The 21,068-nt window shown below is 42.8% G+C and overlaps 1 protein-coding gene across 1 annotated transcript; it reads left to right on the forward strand.

The window, feature by feature from the left end:
- Window positions 1–109: 109 nt before the first annotated feature.
- Window positions 110–5,558, forward strand: LOC132071998 (transmembrane protein 14C-like). Its single transcript, XM_059469875.1, has 5 exons — window positions 110–237; window positions 352–435; window positions 2,746–2,847; window positions 4,714–4,801; window positions 4,989–5,558. Exons 2-5 carry the CDS (start codon window positions 360–362, stop codon window positions 5,044–5,046), a joined length of 324 nt encoding a protein of 107 aa, XP_059325858.1. The 5' UTR covers window positions 110–237; window positions 352–359; the 3' UTR covers window positions 5,047–5,558.
- Window positions 5,559–21,068: the final 15,510 nt, after the last annotated feature.

A 21,068-nucleotide genomic window follows, 5' to 3' on the forward strand; every position in this document is an offset into this window, starting at 1 on the left:
TTTTCACTTGGGTTTCGCGCTTGCAGCTTTCCTTTCCTTCCCCGGAACAGCCGGAAAAGGGAAGTTTTGGGCGGTGCGTGGCTGCCTGGCCTCCCCTTCCGCCGCCTGCTCCGCCCCGGTTGCTGCGGAGCGGGGCGGCCGCGCAGGTGGGGCCCGCGGTGTCCCTGTGCCCCCGGGGCTGCCTTCCCAACAACGCCGCCTGCATCTCTTGGGCTCGTCTCAGGGCCGAGGCTTTAGGCAAGTCCTGCTTGTGGAAAAGCTTGCCATAGCAAAATGCTTTACTTTTTTAAATTTTTCCTCCCCTGAAAAAGGTTAAGAGGTGCTGATCTTCACCCCAGTTTTCTCTTCCAGTTTTCGGCATGGCAGTGGACTGGCTCGGTTTTGGCTACGCCGCCCTGGTGGCATCAGGAGGAATCATTGGCTATGCAAAAGCAGGTAGGGTGCCGAAAGGTGCTTCTGTCTCCCTCCCTCTTCCTCCCCCACCCTCTGCTCCCCCTCCCCAATAACTTGGTGTGAGCTGGGCAGCTTTTTACGAAAGCCTCCTATCTCGAAGTTGACCCATATGTAAATTTTATCGGTTAGTGCCATGTGCTGATAACTTGCTGCTGTTGGGGTGTGCTGGATTTTGAGTTGAGCTGGTGCTTTGGGCTGATAAGGCCATAATCTGCTTTCTGGAGGATGCTGATATCTGCTCTGTGCTCTTTGGGTGAACTGTCATAAGTTTGCTTCAGAAAGGCTTTCTCCTTGCTGTTTAAAATACAAGCATTCTGTAAGTCTTCTGTATCTTCAAGTGACAAAAATCACCACTTTTCCTCCTCAAGAGATTTATTCCCATTTTAATCTTTGATGATAACAGTATACTGCAAGCTGCAGAGAGCTTTCAGAACTATCTTTTCTTCAAGTAGAGCTGAACAGTGCAAATCAGTCCTTAAACTTGTTTCTCTTCTGGACTCTGCATCATAAGCTTACCCTCTGACCTACTGCTATCATTTCCTGTCCTTTTTCTGAGTTTACCCTCCTCCAGACAGAACTGTGGATTTATTCCTGCTGTGACACTGTCTCTTTCAGCTTTGAAAATCCCTAAGCCATCTTAGTTTTTATGATAGGAAGGGGCATTGCTGAAGTCAGTAAGACTCTTATTAGTGCATTTGACTAGATAGATGCTAGTGCCTATTCCAGTCTGTTTTCCATTGGTCTAGATTTATCCTTTGGGTTGTGAGTGGAGTTTAGGACAGAAGGGACAATACTGAGAACTTAAGTAACTAAACTCGTATGGTAACTGCTGGAGAGAGAAAAAAAAAAAACAACCATACAAAGGAGCCATTATATCCTTACTAATAACTTGGGGAAACCAAAAGAAAATGGAGCTTTCATGTGTAGAACTAAGTTGATCTGTTCTTTTACAACCTGATCTATCTACCCACACAGACAGGGGGCAGTAGTAGGTGCCTTCGGAGCAATATGAGAACATGGCAATCAAAGGGAGAGTGAGTGAGTGAGTTATTGATTTATTTTTCTGTCTTCATTTAGCAAGTTCTCTGGGTCCCTGTGTTTTGAAATGTAGGAACTTCTTGAGCCAGAGGTGATGTGGTTGTCCTGGAAGTGTATGTGTCATATCTACTTAAACAATGCCTTGAGGTAAAATTCAAGGAAATTATGGATGTTTCTTAGCTCCCAGGCTTGTGGAAAGCATTGTAGCTACCACAGATTTATTTTAAACTCATATTCTGTGCAAAGCAGCCACCTAGTAGAGTGTGCATCTTTTCCTTGCACATGTGCAAGTATATCAGGTGCTTTCTATCATCTTTGTATCTTGATTTTTATACTATAAGCAGGATACAAAGCAATATTACAGCAACCTTGTTGATGATTGAAAAATTATTACTTTCTGGAAGCAATATGCAGTCCTCCTTTAACATTGACAGGAGATCTTTATCAACTTAGTTTTTCAATCTCAAGTCTTTGAAAGGTGACCTCAGAAATTGAATGTATAAAGAACCACCTTCAGTAGCATTAAGTCCTTAATCCTCTGTTTGCCTTATGGAGGGCATTCACCACTCACAGTGATCATGCTACTTCATTACTTGATATACTCTATAAATAACCAATTTAGATGTGGCATCCTTTATTTTCTGGTAGGTTGGGATTATCATTTATACTAAGGACCTGATTCAAAGTTTAGGTGCATTGAGGGAACCTTCTTCCAAAGGCTGCAGCTACCTTTGGATCAAATCTCAGGTGTACTTAGGAGATATGACCTCTGATGTTCAGCTATGCCCTGCTCCTTGGCAATTCTTTGAATGCCCTCCTGCCCAATTCCACTCACATGTCCTTTTTTCTGATCTTAAATTCTTACAATTTAGTCATTCTATTTTACTGCCTCTCAAAGAATTTTCATAAAACTGTTTTGAAGCAACATGCTTCGGTTTGTGCAAGGGAAACACCAATTCTTTTGCTTTTCTCACTGTTCTTTCAATCATGGATGTATTAATGGCTTTGCTGTTAGAGAACTAAATACTAATTCTGTGTGTATCTTATGCAAGAGTAATTGAAGTGGTTCTTTGTGCTGATCAGCATGGTCTCAATATCTTAAAAACCCCCTTCTCTAATCTTCTTTATGTCAATGAATGATGAATGCCCGTATTTTTTTATTTTTATAATTTTTGGTGTTTTACAAAACAGTTAAGCTGCTGACCAAGGTAATCTTTAAGTTTCTAAGAAATGCATTATCTTCTACTTATTCAGGTAGTGTTCCATCACTAGCTGCTGGCCTTTTCTTTGGGAGTTTGGCTGGACTGGGTGCTTATCAGGTCTCACAGAATCCACATAACATTTGGGTTTCTCTGAGTAAGTAATTGAAAATTTTATTTGAAAAGGATTACATTTACCCTGTATATTTAAAATTAGTACCTAATAGTCTTTGCAGAAGCATTAAACACGGATAGTGTTACAAATCTAACTTCAGTGCTGTCTAAACTGAACTGAACTGGTGGCTGCCAATATGCATCTGTCTTATAATGATGTGTTTGAAGGATCACAGTGCAAGAAAAGTGCTAATAAATGGATTTCTGAACTATTTTTGCCTGGAACCTTGTACTTTGAGCATCCTGCAGCAGGCTGTAACATTTTGGGAAGTGGGATTCCCCTTCAGACTGACCATACCCCTAGCTGACTATTTTATTATCACAGAAAATGGCAGAGATTGTAATTGGCTTATTTTTATAAATGACAAATATGTGAAATTACAAAGGTGTTGATGCCTGGGGACATTTTAGAGAGAAGCAAGCTTCAGTAATGCTGTTTCTTCCTTCTCAGAATTGGAGCTTCCCTTCCCGCAATTTGAGAAGGTAACTGTGGAGAGTTACTGCTTAGTCAGTGTTTAAAGAGCCACCACTGACTACAGCATTTTTCCTCTGAAGCAGTGACAGAGCATCTGGCTCTTTGACATGTGAAAGTCACAAGTCAAAGGGGAATGCCCAGCATTTCTCTCCACTTCACCTTTGTTTACAGGCAATCCACTTCCACTGGCCAGGCCAAAAGCTCTGCATGGTCAAGCCTTAATAACATAACAAACTGCGGATACAGCAAGCTGAAGAAGTGTGAGGTTAAGTGTTTTCCCAGATGTGTGAGACAGATACATTTCTGTAGCTCAGCAGCATATGGAGTCTTTTCATGCCTCAGAGTTTTTGAAGAAGATGTGTTCTGCTGCTGTTTGAAACAAAATTTCATTTTGAGGTGTGCATATTTTGAAGACAGGCTACTAATTAGAGCTTGAAGCATTTTAATACTGAAATATTTTTGTTTTATTGTGTGTTGGACTATGGTCCCAGTCTCTTATATATCTCATTATGTGAGATTATGAAGTGTTCAGTGACAATATTTTGTTTGGTGTTTGAGAGGAAGGATGTCATGGCTAGGACTGAAGATGAACTGGATCCTGCAGGACCAGTCATCACACAGAAGCAACAGCAGGGGGTAAAAGAGTTGTTGGAACAACGTGTGTGCAGCTGTTACCACTGGGTAGCAGATGCATACTAAGGATAAGGATTCCATCAGTGTATGTTTTCCTTACAGTTTTTTAGCATTCTGTCTTTATTTGAGATACTACGTTCCAGGGGCTGTCCTTTCTATCTTACTGAGTCAGTGAAAGTACCTGGCTCCTGTCTCTGTGTCCAGTGGTCAGGGACAATTAATTCTCACCTTGGTAATGCTTAGCACACTTCCCTTTTGAAGTCTTTAGAAAACAAATTACTTAATTCTCATAACATCACTACAAATTAAACATGATGCTACATGTTAGACATGATTACTACAAGTTAGACAAATGCTCTCTCCCTTTTTTGAGAAGTGAGGGAATTATGTGCACAAGTTTAGTGATTTGCCTGTGTGTGGAAGGAGTGAGTTCTAGAGCAGTGTATCATAAATTATTTCCAGTCTCAAAAAGAGCACATTTTGAAAAACAAATTTGAGAAGTATGTGCAGAAGGATATAGAGTGCACTGTCTGCTTGAACTTGATATAGAATACTTACTCTTTACAAACTGAGGCATTTTAAAATTTACACAATTTATTGACTCTCATTGTCCATTAAGTGAAGTAACCCTGTTTCTCTTTTTACTTGATGCTGCTACTTCTCCCTGTTCTGTTAGTTTTTAATTATGTTTCTCCCACACATGCATCTCTGCTGACTGGACTGTACAATCTCTCATTTAAGTTACATCTGGAGCACTGACTGCTGTCATGGGAACAAGATTTTACCACTCCAGAAAATTCATGCCTGCAGGGCTAATTGCTGGTGTCAGGTACAATACTTTTTTTTTTGACCTCCTGTGTGTGATTTCTTATTCACTTAATTAAACTCAGATGGAGTGAAGATATTTTGTGTATTATTTTTGTTCCCATGCATCACTTGGATGAAGTATCTGAAAATGAATTGACAAATTATTGTTATTATTGTTAAATTATATGGGTTTTTTTCCCTTTATACAGTTTGCTAATGGTTGGAAGATTAGCACTGAAGATGTTGGAAAAGCCCCAGGAAAAGTAACTGTTAATTTTACATCTTAGTATTTGGAAAAGGAGACCTGATCATGAAACTGCATGAATGCAGAAGTGAGAAGATGGAAAAATTTTCTGCATCAAGACATTTTTAAATCTTTTTTTATAAGGGGGAATAAATGGTGGGACAGATAGTTTATATACAAGGTAGAGCTGTTTGTGTATAGAGAGAAATGGGTCCTGGGTTTGATTTTTCTGGCATGTTTCAATGTATTTTAACACTTACATGTTTTAATATTCCAAAATATACTTCTGGCATGTATGAAGCAGAGAGAAAATATCCTGTAATTAAGAAAATATCCACAAAGAGGCACCAGGACTAACTGGCTAAATACAATAGTATGTCTCAAACTTTTACACTGAGTATTATGGTGTGCTTTACCTGTTGCATTCTGAATTGATATACCATGTCTTTATAATGTCCAACAGATCTTGTCTTTTTATTGTGAAATGATGCTAAAATGATGCTTTTCTATAAGTAAAATTTGTTACAAACCTTTATTTGGCCTTTTTTTTTTTTTTTTTTTGTACAATTTCTGTGTTTGGGGACAGGGCTATTTTTTTCACCTTGTTTTCTCAGTGGAAGTACTTGCAGTGGACTGTTAGTATCCAAGTGCTATCTTTCAGTGATATTTAAAATCACTTTATAAATGGAGGGATAGAAGATTAAAATATGGGCCTTCATTAACATTTCATTTTAAAAGTTATTTGAAAGGAACTTACCCTGAGGATTAACTAAGTGAGATTTGTGCTAGGCTAAATGAGCAGTTGAATGTGATCTAGACTGTGTAACTGGAGTAAAACACCCTAACACTATGTAATTCTGATATTACAGGCTTATTTGACAATAGAATGTGTCAGCACTTTATTTTTAATCTCTTAGGAGAGCGGCTGTGCCTCTTCAAATCTGTCTTTACTAGGAAACTCTGGAGTCAGGAGGGTTCCTTGTTCTGCTGTGATGCCTGAGGAGTGAAGTGTGGAAGAGGCATCAGTGGCATCTGGTGCTTTTGTTGTCACTCCATCCTTGATTGCTTCTCCTGCACTGAGTCTTGCAGTTCTGTTAGTGCAGGCACAGCTCACATGGGCTTAGCACTGTGATGGAAGAAATGTGTGAAAGAAAGTCCTTTATCAGCTTATTCTTTAGTGATACATAATTATTGATAAATTAGGATTCTTACCAAGTGTAACTCTATTTTAAAGTGATACCTTATGTAGTGACTATTTAGTATTTTACTTTGGGACCTTTGTACCACTGATTATATCAAAACCATGTCAATTGCTTAACATGAAAATGGCAAAGCAGGTTTAAATTAGCTTACATCTTACACACTTGCCATTTCATAGTGTTTAAAGGAATTTGTAAAAATTGCCTCAAACTGCATAAAGCAGATACCAAACTATATAATTTCTCCATTTTGTTGGTCACTTCAGTGCTTGTATTTCCTTTTCTGAAAATGGCATTTACTAGTATTGAGTCAGAGTGACATTTCTACTGTTGTGAGTCAATGGTTACCCACATGGTAGTAACGGGAAGCTATTGTAGTAGAAAGTAGTAATTACAAGCAGATCTGTAGATGTTGGGCCAGTTGTGCTGTGTGTTATCAGTTCTCTTAGCAAAAGTTATAAAATTAATTCCAGGTTTTTGAATGTATTTCATATTGTAACCTCTCTTGTTTCCAGGCACCTAATCTCTAAATAACCTGATCTGTACAGGATGAATCTCCAGGGAGCAACACTGAAAACATGTTAAAGCATGTCTGAAATTGTAGTCTCAGTTAAATCGTTGTCTCTTTTGACTGTACTTTAAGCAAAATCTAACAGAAGTTTTGTAATTACTTTTTTATGTATTTAAATCACCCCTTGTAATTGAATAGAAAATTCTGTCATTGATACAGAATTTTCTATGAGCCATTCAAGAATTAAAGACATAAATATCCATTCTCCAGACTGCCCCTGCTTTTAGTCTGATTGTTAGCTACTTCTAAAAGATTTCTTTCTTGGTTTTTTTTTCCACTGAGACTGGTCTCCATGAAAAATGAGAAAATTACTTTGGCATTAAATCCACTGTGACTATGCTATGGCTTGAATGGAGCTTCATGTTATGAGTCAGCTTGTACATGGATTTTGGAAAGAATGATTTAGTTATTTTTGAGAAATGAACTGCTAAAATAACACTTAAATTAAGGCTGCTTGTTCAAAGCACACTCTGAAAATAAAAATATTAGTTTAATATTTTTTACAGTTTCAGCTGTCAGCACAAGCTGAAATGAATACTGATTTTTTTAAAAAGGTTCAGGAACAGGAAACTAGTTTTACTGTACACATACTGAGTCACCAGGACTCAACAACTCAGAGTTTAATCACACATCCAGAACATTACAGAACTGAGAGAAGAAAAGCATTTGAGTTGTCAAATCCTCGTTTCCTAGAGTGAGGGCCCAAGTCCTCCATTCTACATCTACTTTCCTGATAGAAACTGGGTGGCAAGAGGAGATGTCAGGTATTTTACCCCTCTCTTGAGTGGCTGGCTCAGGACCGGAGGAGGGAATTTTCTTATCACTTTGGTAGGTAAGTGATCTCCTGAAAGTAGGAGTCTGGCCTAAATTTTGTAATTTTTGTTTAAGCCTGTCTTTATAATAGCAGTTGCTTACCTTAAGTCCTGGAAAGTGAGAGATGTTGGGCTCCCTTCAGTTCCTGCTCTGGATGGGTTCAAGTTCCCTTCCCAAGGAAGGGCTCCTTGCCTCAGACCATGGGATATCCTGCAGGGAGAATGTTGACAGGGGAAGTCACACCACAGCTGAGAACAGCTGGCAAAGTTCCTGGGATCTGTGGGAAAAGGATCAACTATTTTTTAAGTCTTCTTTTAAAGTTAGATAGTAACTGGCAAAAATGCAGAAACATCCTGAAGCTGAGCAATGCAACTCAGATTCCTCTGCCCAGAGTGGACAAGCGGTATTTCACCTAAATATTTACTTCTGATTAACTCCAGGGTCTCTAATTCAGGATCTTCTCTCTGGTGCCCCAATTGCTGACACTGAGGCAGCATCACATACATACAGGTTTGGAATGTTACAGAGCACCCAATTAGTGAAAATGTAAGCAAATATTTTGGGGGGAGGGTCAAAATATTGAACAAATGAGTGCCTCAGTTATGGCTTAGTCTTTACAGGTACAACACTGAGACCCCTAGTTCAGCAGTAATATACTCTTAATATACTCAGGCTCAATTCCACCACTGAGTTGAGGTTACTCACACATTGATGGATATCACAACCTACACTGTTCTTCCAATTGATGTGACATTTGCAGGTAGCAAAGATCTCTTTAATTTAGTACAAATGTGTGAAATAGTGTAAGAATTCAGGCAATGTTACACTAATAGTATGGGCAACTGTCTTTCACAAGCCAGCAAAGGAGAATGAGATGTGGATGAAAGATGTTTCAAGTGGAATGGTTTAGAAGGGAAGTAGTCATGTGCTGTCCTACTTTATCACTTGTTCTAAGAATATGGCACAAGCCTGTTTTAATGCAAAGCGAGTCCCCTAACTCTTGTTCTGCTGCAGGCTTTGAAAGTGCAATTTGCCATGTCCCAGTTCTGTCAGTCACTGTGCTGGGAGCTGTTGCCGCCCTGTCATCACCAGCTGAGGGTCAGTCTGTGCTGAAACTAATATGGCCTGAAGTATTGCACAATCATCCTTTTGTGGTGTTAAAATTGCTGGCTTCTTGGCATTACAGTTATGCTTTCTGACTGCACAGCTTAATCACCTGGAAAAATGGGAGGGGGAAACAAAGGTCAGGAGAGCCTCCAAGCAGTTATGACATGAGGAGGAAAGTCTTTGTTTCTACACAATCCCTACAAGTAAGAATGGAAAAATGTTGTGTCAGTAATAGCACAGAGGCATCTGCCCTCATCTCCTCTCCTGCTTCCTTGAAATGCCATGATGGAACAGATCTAAGTGCTTATGCTTTTATGCAATATCCCCAGCTCAGTCCAGTGCAGAAGTGACTTTGGGTGTTTCCTTTAGTCTTTCTGTGCTTCTCTTCTGAACTCTGAAATGGAGATAATGTTTTCTGTATCCCTTCCCTGGCTGTCTTTTACATTGCTGTTTTATACAGTGTGTGGCATTTAATGTTTCCTGCCTCAGGTGCAAGAATTGGTAAATGGAACTGATACTGTTTCAGCGCTGGTAGTTCATACAGTGGTTTGATACTCTTAGAAAAACCCTAATGAAAAAAAATATGGTACGACTAAAGTCTATTTGCCTTGTTTCATCAAATATTAGCATTTGCTAATATATTGCTATTGTATTTTGAGATCCTGTCCTGCAAGCATGGTAACTAAATGGAATTGAACTTTAGTGCTAATATTTAGAGTCATAAAATATTCTCAGTTGGAGGGGACTCATGAGGATCATTGAGTACAACTCCTGACTCCCCACAGAACAATGTAAAAGTGAAACTATATAGCTAAGATAGATATATAGTTAGATATATATCTATATCTATAAATATATCTATATCTATATATATAGCTATATCTATAACTGTATATCTAAGATAGATATATAGTTAGATATATATCTATATCAATATCTTAGATATATATCTATCTATATCTAGCTATCTAATCTATATATCATTGTACAAGTGCTTATTGAACAGCAACAGCTTTGGGACCATCATCACTTCCCTGAGATCTTGTTTCAGTGCTTGGCCACCCCCTCATTGAAGAAAATCCATTTTCTTTTCCCCCTTCCCCACCCCCCTTTTCTTTTTTTCCCTTTTTTCTGCCTTTTTTCCTCCCCCCTCCCTTTTTTTTTTAATTTTTTTTCCATTTTCTCCTTGGTGCTTGTTTGTTTGTTTGTTTTCCCTGGTTTTATTTTTTATTTCCCCCTGTTTGCTGCCAGGCGGTGGCTGGCTGCGCTGGGAATGCAGAGGTTTTGGCAGCGCGCAGAGCCGGGAGAGGGCGGCAGCGCCGCTCCGATGTCAGCCGGGGGAGAAAAACACCCCACCCACCCCGAGACGTGGAGACAAGGATAAATAATAATCAACCTAATTCCAGTTTAGGGTTTGCCCGCTTGTCGCTATCTGACCCGGAACACCAAATGCTGGAACACAAATGCTTGGCTCTCTCAGCTGAATAGGTCCTTAGCTCCTTTATTACCTTTGTGCCGGCCTGAGGAATGAAAGGAAATGATGCAGGCGCAAAAGGCTTTTCTCACCAAGCATACTGTGCAATCCAATGGTCGTGCTGCTAAGGAGCTGATAATAATCGCGCGAGGAATGAAAATTAAACCCTTCTGCCACTCTTCTTACACCCCCTGAAGGAAATCACTTATCTGTACTGGAAGATCAGCCCAGTCTTTCTCGCCTATTTACAGCAAGAAACAAAATCTGCGGGTTATCAGCCTGATTCACAAGCAGAAGAGATTTAGCAGGACAGGCCTCCTTCTCTAAGCACTTTTAGAAAACACACAAGCGTTATAGCTTTGTAAGCTGTTGGAATAAATATATATATAATGAGGGATAGGGTGTTAGCTAAGTTTCTTTGGATATGTGCTCTTTCAGCAGCGCTATAACAATAGAAAATGGCTGGGATCAAATCATGTGCTGTTACCTGAAGGCATCCCACCAGTACGAGAGTTATTGGATGCGCTGAAATTCCTCCTGACCCCTCTGTTCCTCAATAAACCTGCACACAACTTCCTCTGGGGATGGGCCAAGTATTGCTCCATTAGTATGCAGCACCACAGTCAGCAGGGCAGGAAAATACGCACCAGGAGGAGAGAAAAGGGATGAAAAGCAGCAGGAGCGAAGTAAACGCTTTTAAATTCTGGACAGAAACTTCCCTCCACTGAGATTCCTGCAGGTCTGTGGTGTCATGACAAGATGTAAAATATTCTGAGGTGAGAGGTCCATTTACTCAGGTTCTGTTTCTGTTTAAAAAATGGAGCCTAGACTGGGAGGCAGGGAAAAATTTATGTGATGGGACTAGGAATCCAAAAATTGTGACAATGGACACAGAGCAACAATCCTAAAATCTTCTGAAAGTATTTTAATCCATAAAGCTGTTGTGAAAATGATCATTCTGGTTCTCTGTGTGGTTACATATCCCTGGTGTTTAGCAGTGCTAGATGCTCCAATCTGCATTTTTTGTCCTATATACAGCAATATCTTCAGCTCCCAGACACTACCTCACCTGGCAACCCTGCAGCATTTACATCAGCTTGGGGCCTGTCGCCAGACTTTCTCCTTCATGTGCCACTACTGTCTCATCCCTGCCAAAAAACCAGGACACTGTGTTCAACTTACACCTATAAATATCATCTATATGAATTTATTTTTATATAAATTCATTTATTTATGTGAAGGACAGGAGGTTGTTTAGCATCCGGTTTTTCGGGCAGCACAGAGTCACTGATCAACACAGACCCAACTTCAGCCATGTCCTCTTTATGGCCAGGAGGGCAATTAACACACACACTCATGTTTCTGCACAGCAACAGACACTACCATGATTGCACAGGAGCTTTATTTACTCTTTTTAAAGCATTTTGTTTGCTTATCTATGGTTTTGCTTTTTACTAGTGGTAAATACCAAATAACAGTGATAAAAAACAAATAACATTTTCTTCTGTATATCCGCTTCTCAATCTGTCAAGCCAGCAAATATATCCAGTATTAGAAGTCATAGTGACTTTCTGAGACAGAGGTGGCAGCAGCCTGCAATTATTGCTGTTCCTCTTAGCTGTCAACCATCAGACTACCAGCTTCTTTAGGGAATAGTGTGCTGCATGGAGGCAGAAAAGATCCACAGATTTTCTCATTATATATTTGATTTTCAGAATATATCCCACGGAGTGCCCTCTCAGGGAATCTCGGTCCTCATAGATCAGGACTTTACTCAAGACTGCTCCTTTCAGATGAGTGTTAACTTCATGCTGTCACCTATAGACACTCTGTCTGCTTTAGTCAGGGCTCTCCATAACAATGCACGAAAAGATGAGCTAAAAGATGATGGTAAACAGCATTCAAATCCTCCCTTATCAACCACAAACAAGGTGTGGTGGATATGCTAAAAATGCAGCAGCAGGAAAGAAGAAAGGTAACTTTTTTTAAAAATGTGTTAAGTGACACCTAATTAGTGCTAATTTCAATTTTCTCTCTCTCTCTCTCTCTTTTTTTTTTTTTTTTTTTTTTTTTTTGTCCCCAGGAGCAGTGAGGGTTTTGGGGAGGAAGGGTAAGAGGGGTCAGCCTACTGCTAATTGCTTCTCCTTTAGCTGGGTCACTGCAGTTGACCTCATTCAAATCTGTGCTGGGTTGACCCTGACTGGATGTCAGATGCCCGCTGAAGCTGCTCTTATCACCCCCTCCTCAGCTGCACAGGGGAGAGAAAATATAATGAAGGGATTTAAGGGCAAGGAGAGATCACTCACCAATTAACATCATGAGCAGAACAGATTGGACACGGGGAAAATTAATTTGATTTATTACCAGTCAAAACAGAGTTGAACAGTGAGAAGTTGAGCTAAATCTTAAAAACACCTTCCAACTTCACTCCTGATTTTCTCCACCTCCTTCCTGCAGTGACCCAGGTTGATGTGGAGTGGGGTTTGAGGTCAGTTCATCACATATTGTCTCTGCTGCTCCCTCTTCCTCAGGAAGAAGACTCCTCACACTCATTCCCTGCTCCAGTGTGGGTTCCCTCCCACGGGAGATGGACCTTATGAATTTCTGCAAAGTCAGTCCTTCCCATGGGCTGTAGCTCTTCATGAACTCCTCCAGTAGGGGTTCCTTCCACAGGGTGCAGTCCTTTAGGAACAGACAGACTGCTCCAGCGAGGATCCTCCATGGGATCACAGGTCCTGCCAGCAAACCTGCTCCAGGGTGAGTGTCCCTCTCCACATGTCCCTAGGTCTTGACAGGAGCCTGCTCAGCCACAGACTTCCCAAAGGGTCACAGGCCTCTTCAGGCACATCCACCTGGTCTTTCATGGGCTGGAGGTGGATCTCTGCTCCACTGTGGAGCTGTATGGGCTGCTGGGAGACAGCTGCTTCACCATGGTCTGCAGGGAAATCTGGGCTCCAGCACCTGGAGCACCTCCCTCCTCTCCTCCTTCACTGACCTGGCTGTCTGCAGGGCTGTTTCTCTCACATGTTCTCACTCTTCTCTCCAGCTGCAGCTGTAACTTATTTCCTCTTCTTATGTGCATTATCCAGAGGTGCTACCGCTGTCTCTGATGGGCTCGACCTGACAGTGTAGCAAACAGTCCCATTCCAGGCAGACCATCCTGCTGTGTGTTCTACCCAATCTTTTGTTTGTTTCCTCAACTGTTTCCCTGCTCATGCATGTCCTGGCAATGCATGTGAGCAGAAGATATATTTAAGATTAAATTTTCCTTTATACTTCTGAAAGACAATATCTAGTGATTATATCAATAAGTGAAATAATTGCTTCCTGTCTGGAGTGAATCTTTATAAATGATTAAATGCTCTAGAAATATGACTTCAGATAGAAATCCTGACCCTTCATTATTTCTCACCTCAAAAGTCTTTCTCATATAAGCCTACAACAAAGTGCACAAATGCCAGCAATCTGTCTCTGGTAATAAATGAAATTCAGGTGAAAAATCAAATATAATTTATTTCTTCAGAATCATGAAATGATATGGTGGGTGCAGCATGGTAGAGCCACAGTAATACACTATAAGCTTAAAACAACAGATGATGTGGTAAGAAAAGTAAAGATTACTTTATTTGGGTTATGGATTCAATGTCGCCCAAATACCAGTAGGCTTGCTTTTGCCAGCTGTGTTGGTTTTGTATGGCTTGGATTTGGAAGCAGGGGGGTCTACAGGGGTGACTTCTGTGAGAAGCTGCTAGAAGCTTCCATAATGTCCAGGAGAGCCAATCTCTGGTAGCTCTAAAGATGGATGTGCTGCTGGCCAAGGCTGGGCCAATTAGAAATGATGATAATGCCTCTGTGATAACACATTTAAGAAGAAATCAAAACAAATGTGGTGCAGTTGTAATTTCAACCAGAGAAGAGCAGAGTGAGAACATGTGAGAAGAAAAACTCTGCAGACACCAAGGTCCATGGAGAAGGAGGGCAGGAGGTGCTCCAGGAGCCAGAGCTGAGATTGCTCTGCAGGCCATGGTGACACCATGGTGAGTGAGGCAGCTGTGCCCCTGCAGCCCATGGGGATCCATGGGGGACACAGAGATCCACCTGCAGCCCGTGGAGGAGTCCCATGCCAGAGCAGGCGGATGCTTGAGAGGAGGTTGTGACCCCGTGGAACATCTGTGGAGAGAGGGACCCTGCTCCCAGGCTGGAGCAGCCTGTCCTTGGATGACTGCAATCCATGGAAGAATGACCCAGGCTGCAGCAGTTTGAGGACACTGTTGCCCATGGGATGGACTCACACTGCAGCAGTTCACAGGGAACTGCTTGCTGCCTGTGAGGTGGACTGACTTTGGAGAAGTTCATAGAGCAGTTCACAGGTCCCTCCTGTGGGAGGGACCCCACAGTGCATAAGGGGAACAACTCCCTGAGCATTGAGAGAAGCCATGGGTGATGAACTGACCATAAAACCCATTCCATGCACCACTGGGGTAGGAGGTAGAGGTGGAAGGAGAGAGGGGTGTGGGGAAGGTGTTTTTAAGGGCTTGTTTTACTTCTCGCTATCCTGCTCTGATTTTGTGGATAATAAATTCACTTAATATCTCTAAGCTGAGCCTGTTTTGCCTACAATGGTAATTGATGAGAGCTCTCTCCATTAGTGGGATAGAATATAAGAAAATAAAGATTGTGTAGAAAGTAATCTTACCCCTAAGGAGTTGCAGCTGGCCCAATTATCAAAGATTAGGAACAGGCCTGACTTTAACAGGCCACAGCTGTAACCCATGAGAAGAAGAGTGCTATAAAAGAGTGGGGTGGCTGGTTGAGAGGGGAACTGGAGTTGGTTGGCTCCTTTGTGAAAAAAAAAAAAAAAAAGTCAGTGCTCTGAGGAGATGACCATGAGAAATGCCAAGAAGGTATTAAACTTTTGTGATAGGAGACAACAGTGTGGAACCCCTGCAATAAGATGACAGCACCCTCCCAGTCCTTATCTCAACTCATGAACCCTTTATTAAATTTTCTCTTTACTGCAAAGAGGAGTGAGTGAGCACCTTTGGTGGGTGCCTGGCATCTGGCCAGCATCAATCCCCAACACCAGACTTGAGCATATTTTAGATTTCCAGCTGAATTTCTCTATGTACATCACCAAGACTGTGCCTGACTCCAAATGTTAACCCAGTGTAGCTAAAGTGGAATCTGGCTGGTGGGCAGAATGGGCTGGATTTGGAAATAAAGAGGGCAACTCATTTTTTCCCATTCCTGCTACCCTCCCTTAAGTGATTGTTGCCATTGTTTAGGTAGACAGGCCTCTTTCCCAAAGAAGCAGCAATGTGATAGCTTGCAGAAAACTCTCATGCTCTCCAAACTGTTGTGTTTCCTTTATTAGTCTCTCATTTCTGTAGTTTGGTGCCTTTGGCTGCCCAGACACATAACCAGGACTGTGTGTAAGATTGCGCCCAGCTGGAGCCCTGCCAAGTAAAAAGCCAGGTAAAGGCCCCCTCTCATGGAAACATGGGAGGGGCTGTGTGAGCTTGCACTCAAATGCCTGAGCAGGGCACTGAGTGATGGAGAGGAGGAGCTGCAGAGGCAAAGCTCAGTTCCCAAGTGCAAGTCTCATGGAGCACCCAGCGATTCCTGCACACTGTGACTGAAACCCCACAATTATGGGCAGTTGCTGCTCCCGAGGAAATGTCAGCCCTAAAGGCGTCCCAGGACAGCAACAGATGGGGGCTTACCGGGTGAGTACCCCTGGGCACCTTCATTGCGCTGCTTCCTGGGGTGTACCACCTGCCCTGATGTCATCCTGGCCACTTCAGCCACCCCTGCTCAAGACAGCGGATATCTCTGGTCCCTGCTCAGAGCAAACACTGTGGATTTAACCCCTCACAGGGAGGAGGTAGAGCTGACAGCAGCCTGTTCTCTCCAGAGTAATTGACCAAAATGAATTAAATGAATACACATCAATTAGCATTGCCATCTTCCTGAAGCCAGCTGTTGTGTGACCTATCCATGGCTGGGATGTTCTCCATTTCCCTTGGGAAAATAATGCATTTCTCCTCCGGAGTGACCTAATGTTTTTATTAGGTGAGAGGAAGGGGATTATTTGAAGGAGGCTAGTGCTTAAGTTAAATCGCTCTGGTAGGCTACATAAAGAACTCTTAAAGCACCCAGTCCTGAAGCAAAGTGAATTTCCTGCGGTGCTTCTGGCAGCAAACAGGTTGTTAAATGCTCCCGGGTGTCACCCCTCATTATTTTTGTCATCAGTGTGAATGTGCATGGCTTGTGCAGTGTTGGAATCCAGAAAATTCCTCTCCCTGCCCAGGGAGCTCAGGGACCTTAGCACAGAGCCCAAGACCCCGTGTCTTTGATTTAGCCTTTGGAAAAAACAATACCCAACCTTTATATGAAGAATTACAAGCCACGACAGTTTAAGTAAAATGATACTGGATTTATCACAGAGTCAAAAATAGATTTTTTGGGGTTTTTAGAATGGGAGTTCAGGGGGCGAGATGGAGTAAGCTGGGCGTGTCCAGGCTTTCTCCTTCTTCTTCTTGGCTTCCATCTTCTGCTGTGATGGTGGCACTTTTAGATTGGTTTAGAGTAGAAGCTCACTGTTGTTATAAATGATCAAATCGGGAGCCAAATTTATAAGAAAATTTGGCAATGATTTATTAACTTCTCAGCGAAACATAATTTCGATCGGCAAAAAACCCCACCACAGCCAAGGGCAGCGTCGATCCCGGGATCGGCGCTGGGTGAACACAGGGGTCTGACACCCAAATGTCAGAGTCTCACCCTGTTCACCCCGGCTGCTTCACGCAGCAAGCTCTTATACAGTTTGTTCTGCCTGAGGCAGAGATGACCGAATGTTCCTTTGTGTCCCCTCACATGCAGAACCGGGGCCATACATGTGCAGGGGTAGACAAAAGTCCAGTCCAGGTGTCTGGATGCTGTCTGAGCACTCCGGAGAAGTCGGCATTCACATGTAACAGGGTGGCGCCGGTGATCACCGTAGTAGATGCAATCTTCGAGGTGCGAAATCACTCTTGAGTGATCCTGGCATTCCAGGGAAGTCAATGATCATCGCTCAGGAAGGTTCCATTCTTACGTTAAAAGACCTGGTATTATCTTAACGTGGTTGAATAAGACTCTGCTCCCGGCTGGGGTAGTCAAAAGACATCGCTTGGATCTTACAGTATTTTATACATGAAATAGCATTAATTATCTCTACCATATACTACACTGTCTAACATAGGTGATAGGTATTGGAAAGTAATTGTAAATATTGTACACGTAGTGTTAAGTATAAAAAGACAACACCGCCCGGGGGCAGGCAGAATGCCTCTGTCTGTCCTGCTGGACAGACCTCGGCAGGGCAGGAGAAAGAATTTTATAGATAAGATACAATAAACAACCTTGAGACCAAGAAATGAAGAGCTCTGAGTCCTTCAAGTGCCGGGCTGCGAAAAGAGACTTTCTAACGCATCTCGGGGTCACTCTGAGCAGCGAGAGATCCCGAGAGTGCGGGGCAAGGGTTTGTCCATCACCCGTGCAGCTGAAGGCAGCACAGGGGCGAGGCAGGGCAGAGCTGTGCACAGCCAGGAAGGGGCTGATGGCTCATTCCAGGCTGTGTCACACCCTCCAGGCTGCTGAGCGTGGCTGCCGTGGGACACCTGACCCGCGGGGGAGCAGCAAGTGGAGCTCAGTGAGTGCAGAGTGTGGCACCTGCTGGTGGTGCCGGTGGCTTCCTGCCCTGCCTGTGGGCTGGTCAGCTCCACCTGGGGGCTTGAAGCGTTTTGCCGCTGCTCCTCACAGGCAGCAAAATTTCATAAAAATGGCAGGAAGGGAGATAAGGGTTAAAACCCACCCTGGCTGGTTCTCGGTAGAGACCTGCCCTGAAAAGGGAACCAGCTAAACCCAACCAATCGAAATTTTGAAATTCGAAGTCCAGCCTGAGTTGCTTTTCAGTGTTTGCTGGGATGCTAGGGGGGAGGGGAAACTGTCTGGCTTTCAGAGGAAAATACTGATCTAAGCCTATTCAATGTAGTTTGCATTTTCCCTAATGTGACTGTATTATATACACTATATTTTAAGAAAACATGTCTCTGAGGAGAATTAAAAAACATTTACTTAAATCATGTTTGTTTCTCAAGTAAGTCTCTGATCTAAGGCAAGGAACCATACATATTTAAACTTGGAAATTGTTTTTCTCTGTATGATTAACACTGATTTCTAATGTATACGGTGTCACTTCTCCAGCTTGCTGCAATCTGCTTCATAACTTACAAGGGAAATTTCAGTGCTCTCTACAGGGCTGTGACAGAGACAAAGGAAATTTTAGAGGATAAATGAAGGATGCTCTTGAAAACCAGGGCTGTTAATTGGTACTCTGCTCTGTATTGATCTTATTCCTCTGCTCCTGAATTCGACTGAGATTCTGTAACCCCAGCTCAGGCAGATTGCCATTAAAGAGTTTTTCCCAGCAATATTAAACCCTCAGAGGTTCTCATATCCACCTTCTGAAACACCAGAGATGTCCATCCAACAGACTTGCTTTCATTCCATTCTCTGCCATAAAAACTCAGGAATTTGCCCATCCAGCTGATCTATTAAAAATTAGCCAGCATTCCCTGAAAAAACCCACCCATATGGCTTGCACAGCATCACTTAGTCTTTTTGCACTGTTATGCTTCATTCTGCAGAATTGCTGATGGTGTTGTAGCTTCAAGTTTCTCCACATTAATTGCAATGATATTTTTCAGTCTTTTCCTGCCAACCAAGCTGCTGGCTTTTTATTATATGTGTTCCAGAAAGAAGCAGAGGATTTCTGTCAGCTGGCTCCCATCTGTTTTGGAGGGAAGGGTGAGGTGCACAACACAGGACTTCTGCAACTGAAGAGAGAAAAAGTATGAGATACATGGGTTACATAAAAGTAAGGGGTATGTAGGAGCTTAAAACCCCACTAACCAAACCCAGGAGCCTCTTTTTATGCAGTATTGAATGGAGTAGAAATTGTTTCTATCCCTGGATTCACTACTGGGCCAAGATTGACTCTAGACTTCCACCTTCCTGTGCCTCAAAGGTGAATCAGAGATAAAAATGCCAGACTCCTATATAAAGTGCTTTGGAACCTGCTGATGAAACACATCCTTTGTGGTGATGTGCCCTATGGGCACATAAAAATGATTTCTGTGGAGTGAAAAGGCACTAACATATATGTAACAAATAGGTGAAGTTGCAGTCAGAGATAAGTAAAGATCAACAGAGCTCCCACTGTCTTGGCTGAAAAGAGGCACCACGTGCAGCCTGTTGGAGCCCAGCCTGCACACAGATGAGTTATGGATGCAGGGGGGTCTTTCAACAGGGACAGAGAAGCCTGTTGATATCGGCAGATAAGAGAAGATCCATGTCACATTTCTCCCTAGGAGATTCTGGGTACACAAATGCCCACATGAGTGACAAAATGCCTCCTTGGTAGCCCCTCAGTTTCTGAAAGGCCATGGATGTGTGCTGTACATGGTTTTGTGTGCTGGGCACGTGCAGGTCTCCAGCAAATTTTGAACCTGTGGTGATGCTGTGCCTACACATGTGAAAGGCTCTGTTTACTGGGCATTACTTTCACCATGTGAAAGGCTGGGTTTACTGGGCATCCAATGGATGCCTGGTCTGCCAGACAACCAAGAAAATGATCCTGGATAAAAGTAAAAATCTAAAAATCAGATGCTGACTTGGCATAGTGTCCATGCAAAGATAACAGGAGAAACCTAGGCACCTTATCTGTGGCTCCTCTTCTCCTGCACTTACTTGGCTCTTGGTGCCTTCTGGGCTCACCTCTCCTCAAGGAAAGTTTTGCTATGGGTGTATGAGTTGCCCACCTGAAAAAACCACACTATTTTGGGCTTCACAGTTAAGGGAAGAGCTGCGTGGCTAAAGCTCTGCTGGGGGTTTGGGAGACTTCTGGGCCTCATGAACTGCTCCTCAGATGGGTGGGCAGAAAGCATCACAGGCAGGGCCATGGCTGTGACCCAGTTGTGGTGTGGGCTCACAGCTGTCCCCAGGCAGGTGACCCAGCTCTCTCATGGCCCTTTGGCACCACTGCCAGGCCATCACCACTGGCACTCAACGTGCTCATGAAGGGCATGAGCCCTGGCCCCCCCTTTGCCTCTCAGGAGCCTCTGTCATGGCAGAATTGGGCTTTGGTTTTGGGGGTAAGGGAGGAGCGCAATTACCAGGTGTGAGGTTATCTCCAGCTCCTTTGCAGGGAAGTGCTGTGGGGAGCTCCTGGCAGATCAAAAGAAGAGGGATACATCAGGAGGGGCCTTACCAAAATACTCTGCAGTCCAGCTCACTGGCAGCAAACCTTATACAAGCCTCTTTCCAGGAGAGTTGCAGGGAGTCCAGCTTTGTTTGGAAGGAAGGTTTAACAAGACTTTTGTGATGGATAGTGTGGAAAGTTCCCAGGGAGCAATTAAAAAGGGGTAAGGGCAGGCAGACTCTTCTAGCATTTTCCCATTGCTATTTGGGTAACTGGAAGAGCTACTTTTGAAACTCTGAAGCAACCATAAATTCCTGGAGAGAGACAAGATGCTCCAAACATTTTGTTCCTGACAAAAAACTGTTCTAAGTTTTGCTCGCTGCAAGCAAAAAGTGAGCAAATGCCAAACCAGTCATCCAAGTAACTGTACAGTTCAGTGCTTGTTTTGTGCTGTCTCTTTTGGGCACCTCTTCTAATCAGAGGGGTTTTTTTTCAAATCCTCTTCTTTCCCTGTCTAGCTTGACATTTCTTTAGAACATCTTCATATTCACTTTGTAAGGCAACAAATTCTTCCTCTCTGTTCTATTTTGTCTCTCCCCTTCCCTTGTGTCTTCTGTGAAGAGCACAGAGAAATTTCT

Source organism: Ammospiza nelsoni, chromosome 1 (assembly GCF_027579445.1).
Source record: "Ammospiza nelsoni isolate bAmmNel1 chromosome 1, bAmmNel1.pri, whole genome shotgun sequence".
Taxonomy (NCBI): Eukaryota; Metazoa; Chordata; class Aves; order Passeriformes; family Passerellidae; genus Ammospiza; species Ammospiza nelsoni.

Excerpts from the sequence above, each read along its gene's own strand:
- LOC132071998 (XM_059469875.1), top strand. The coding sequence starts at position 360 with ATGGCAGTGGACTGGCTCGGTTTTGGCTACGCCGCCCTGGTGGCATCA. Across the intron at positions 436-2,745 it reads CATTGGCTATGCAAAAGCAG|GTAGTGTTCCATCACTAGCT; the intron begins GTAGGGTGCCGA and ends CTACTTATTCAG. Across the intron at positions 4,802-4,988 it reads GGGCTAATTGCTGGTGTCAG|TTTGCTAATGGTTGGAAGAT; the intron begins GTACAATACTTT and ends CCCTTTATACAG.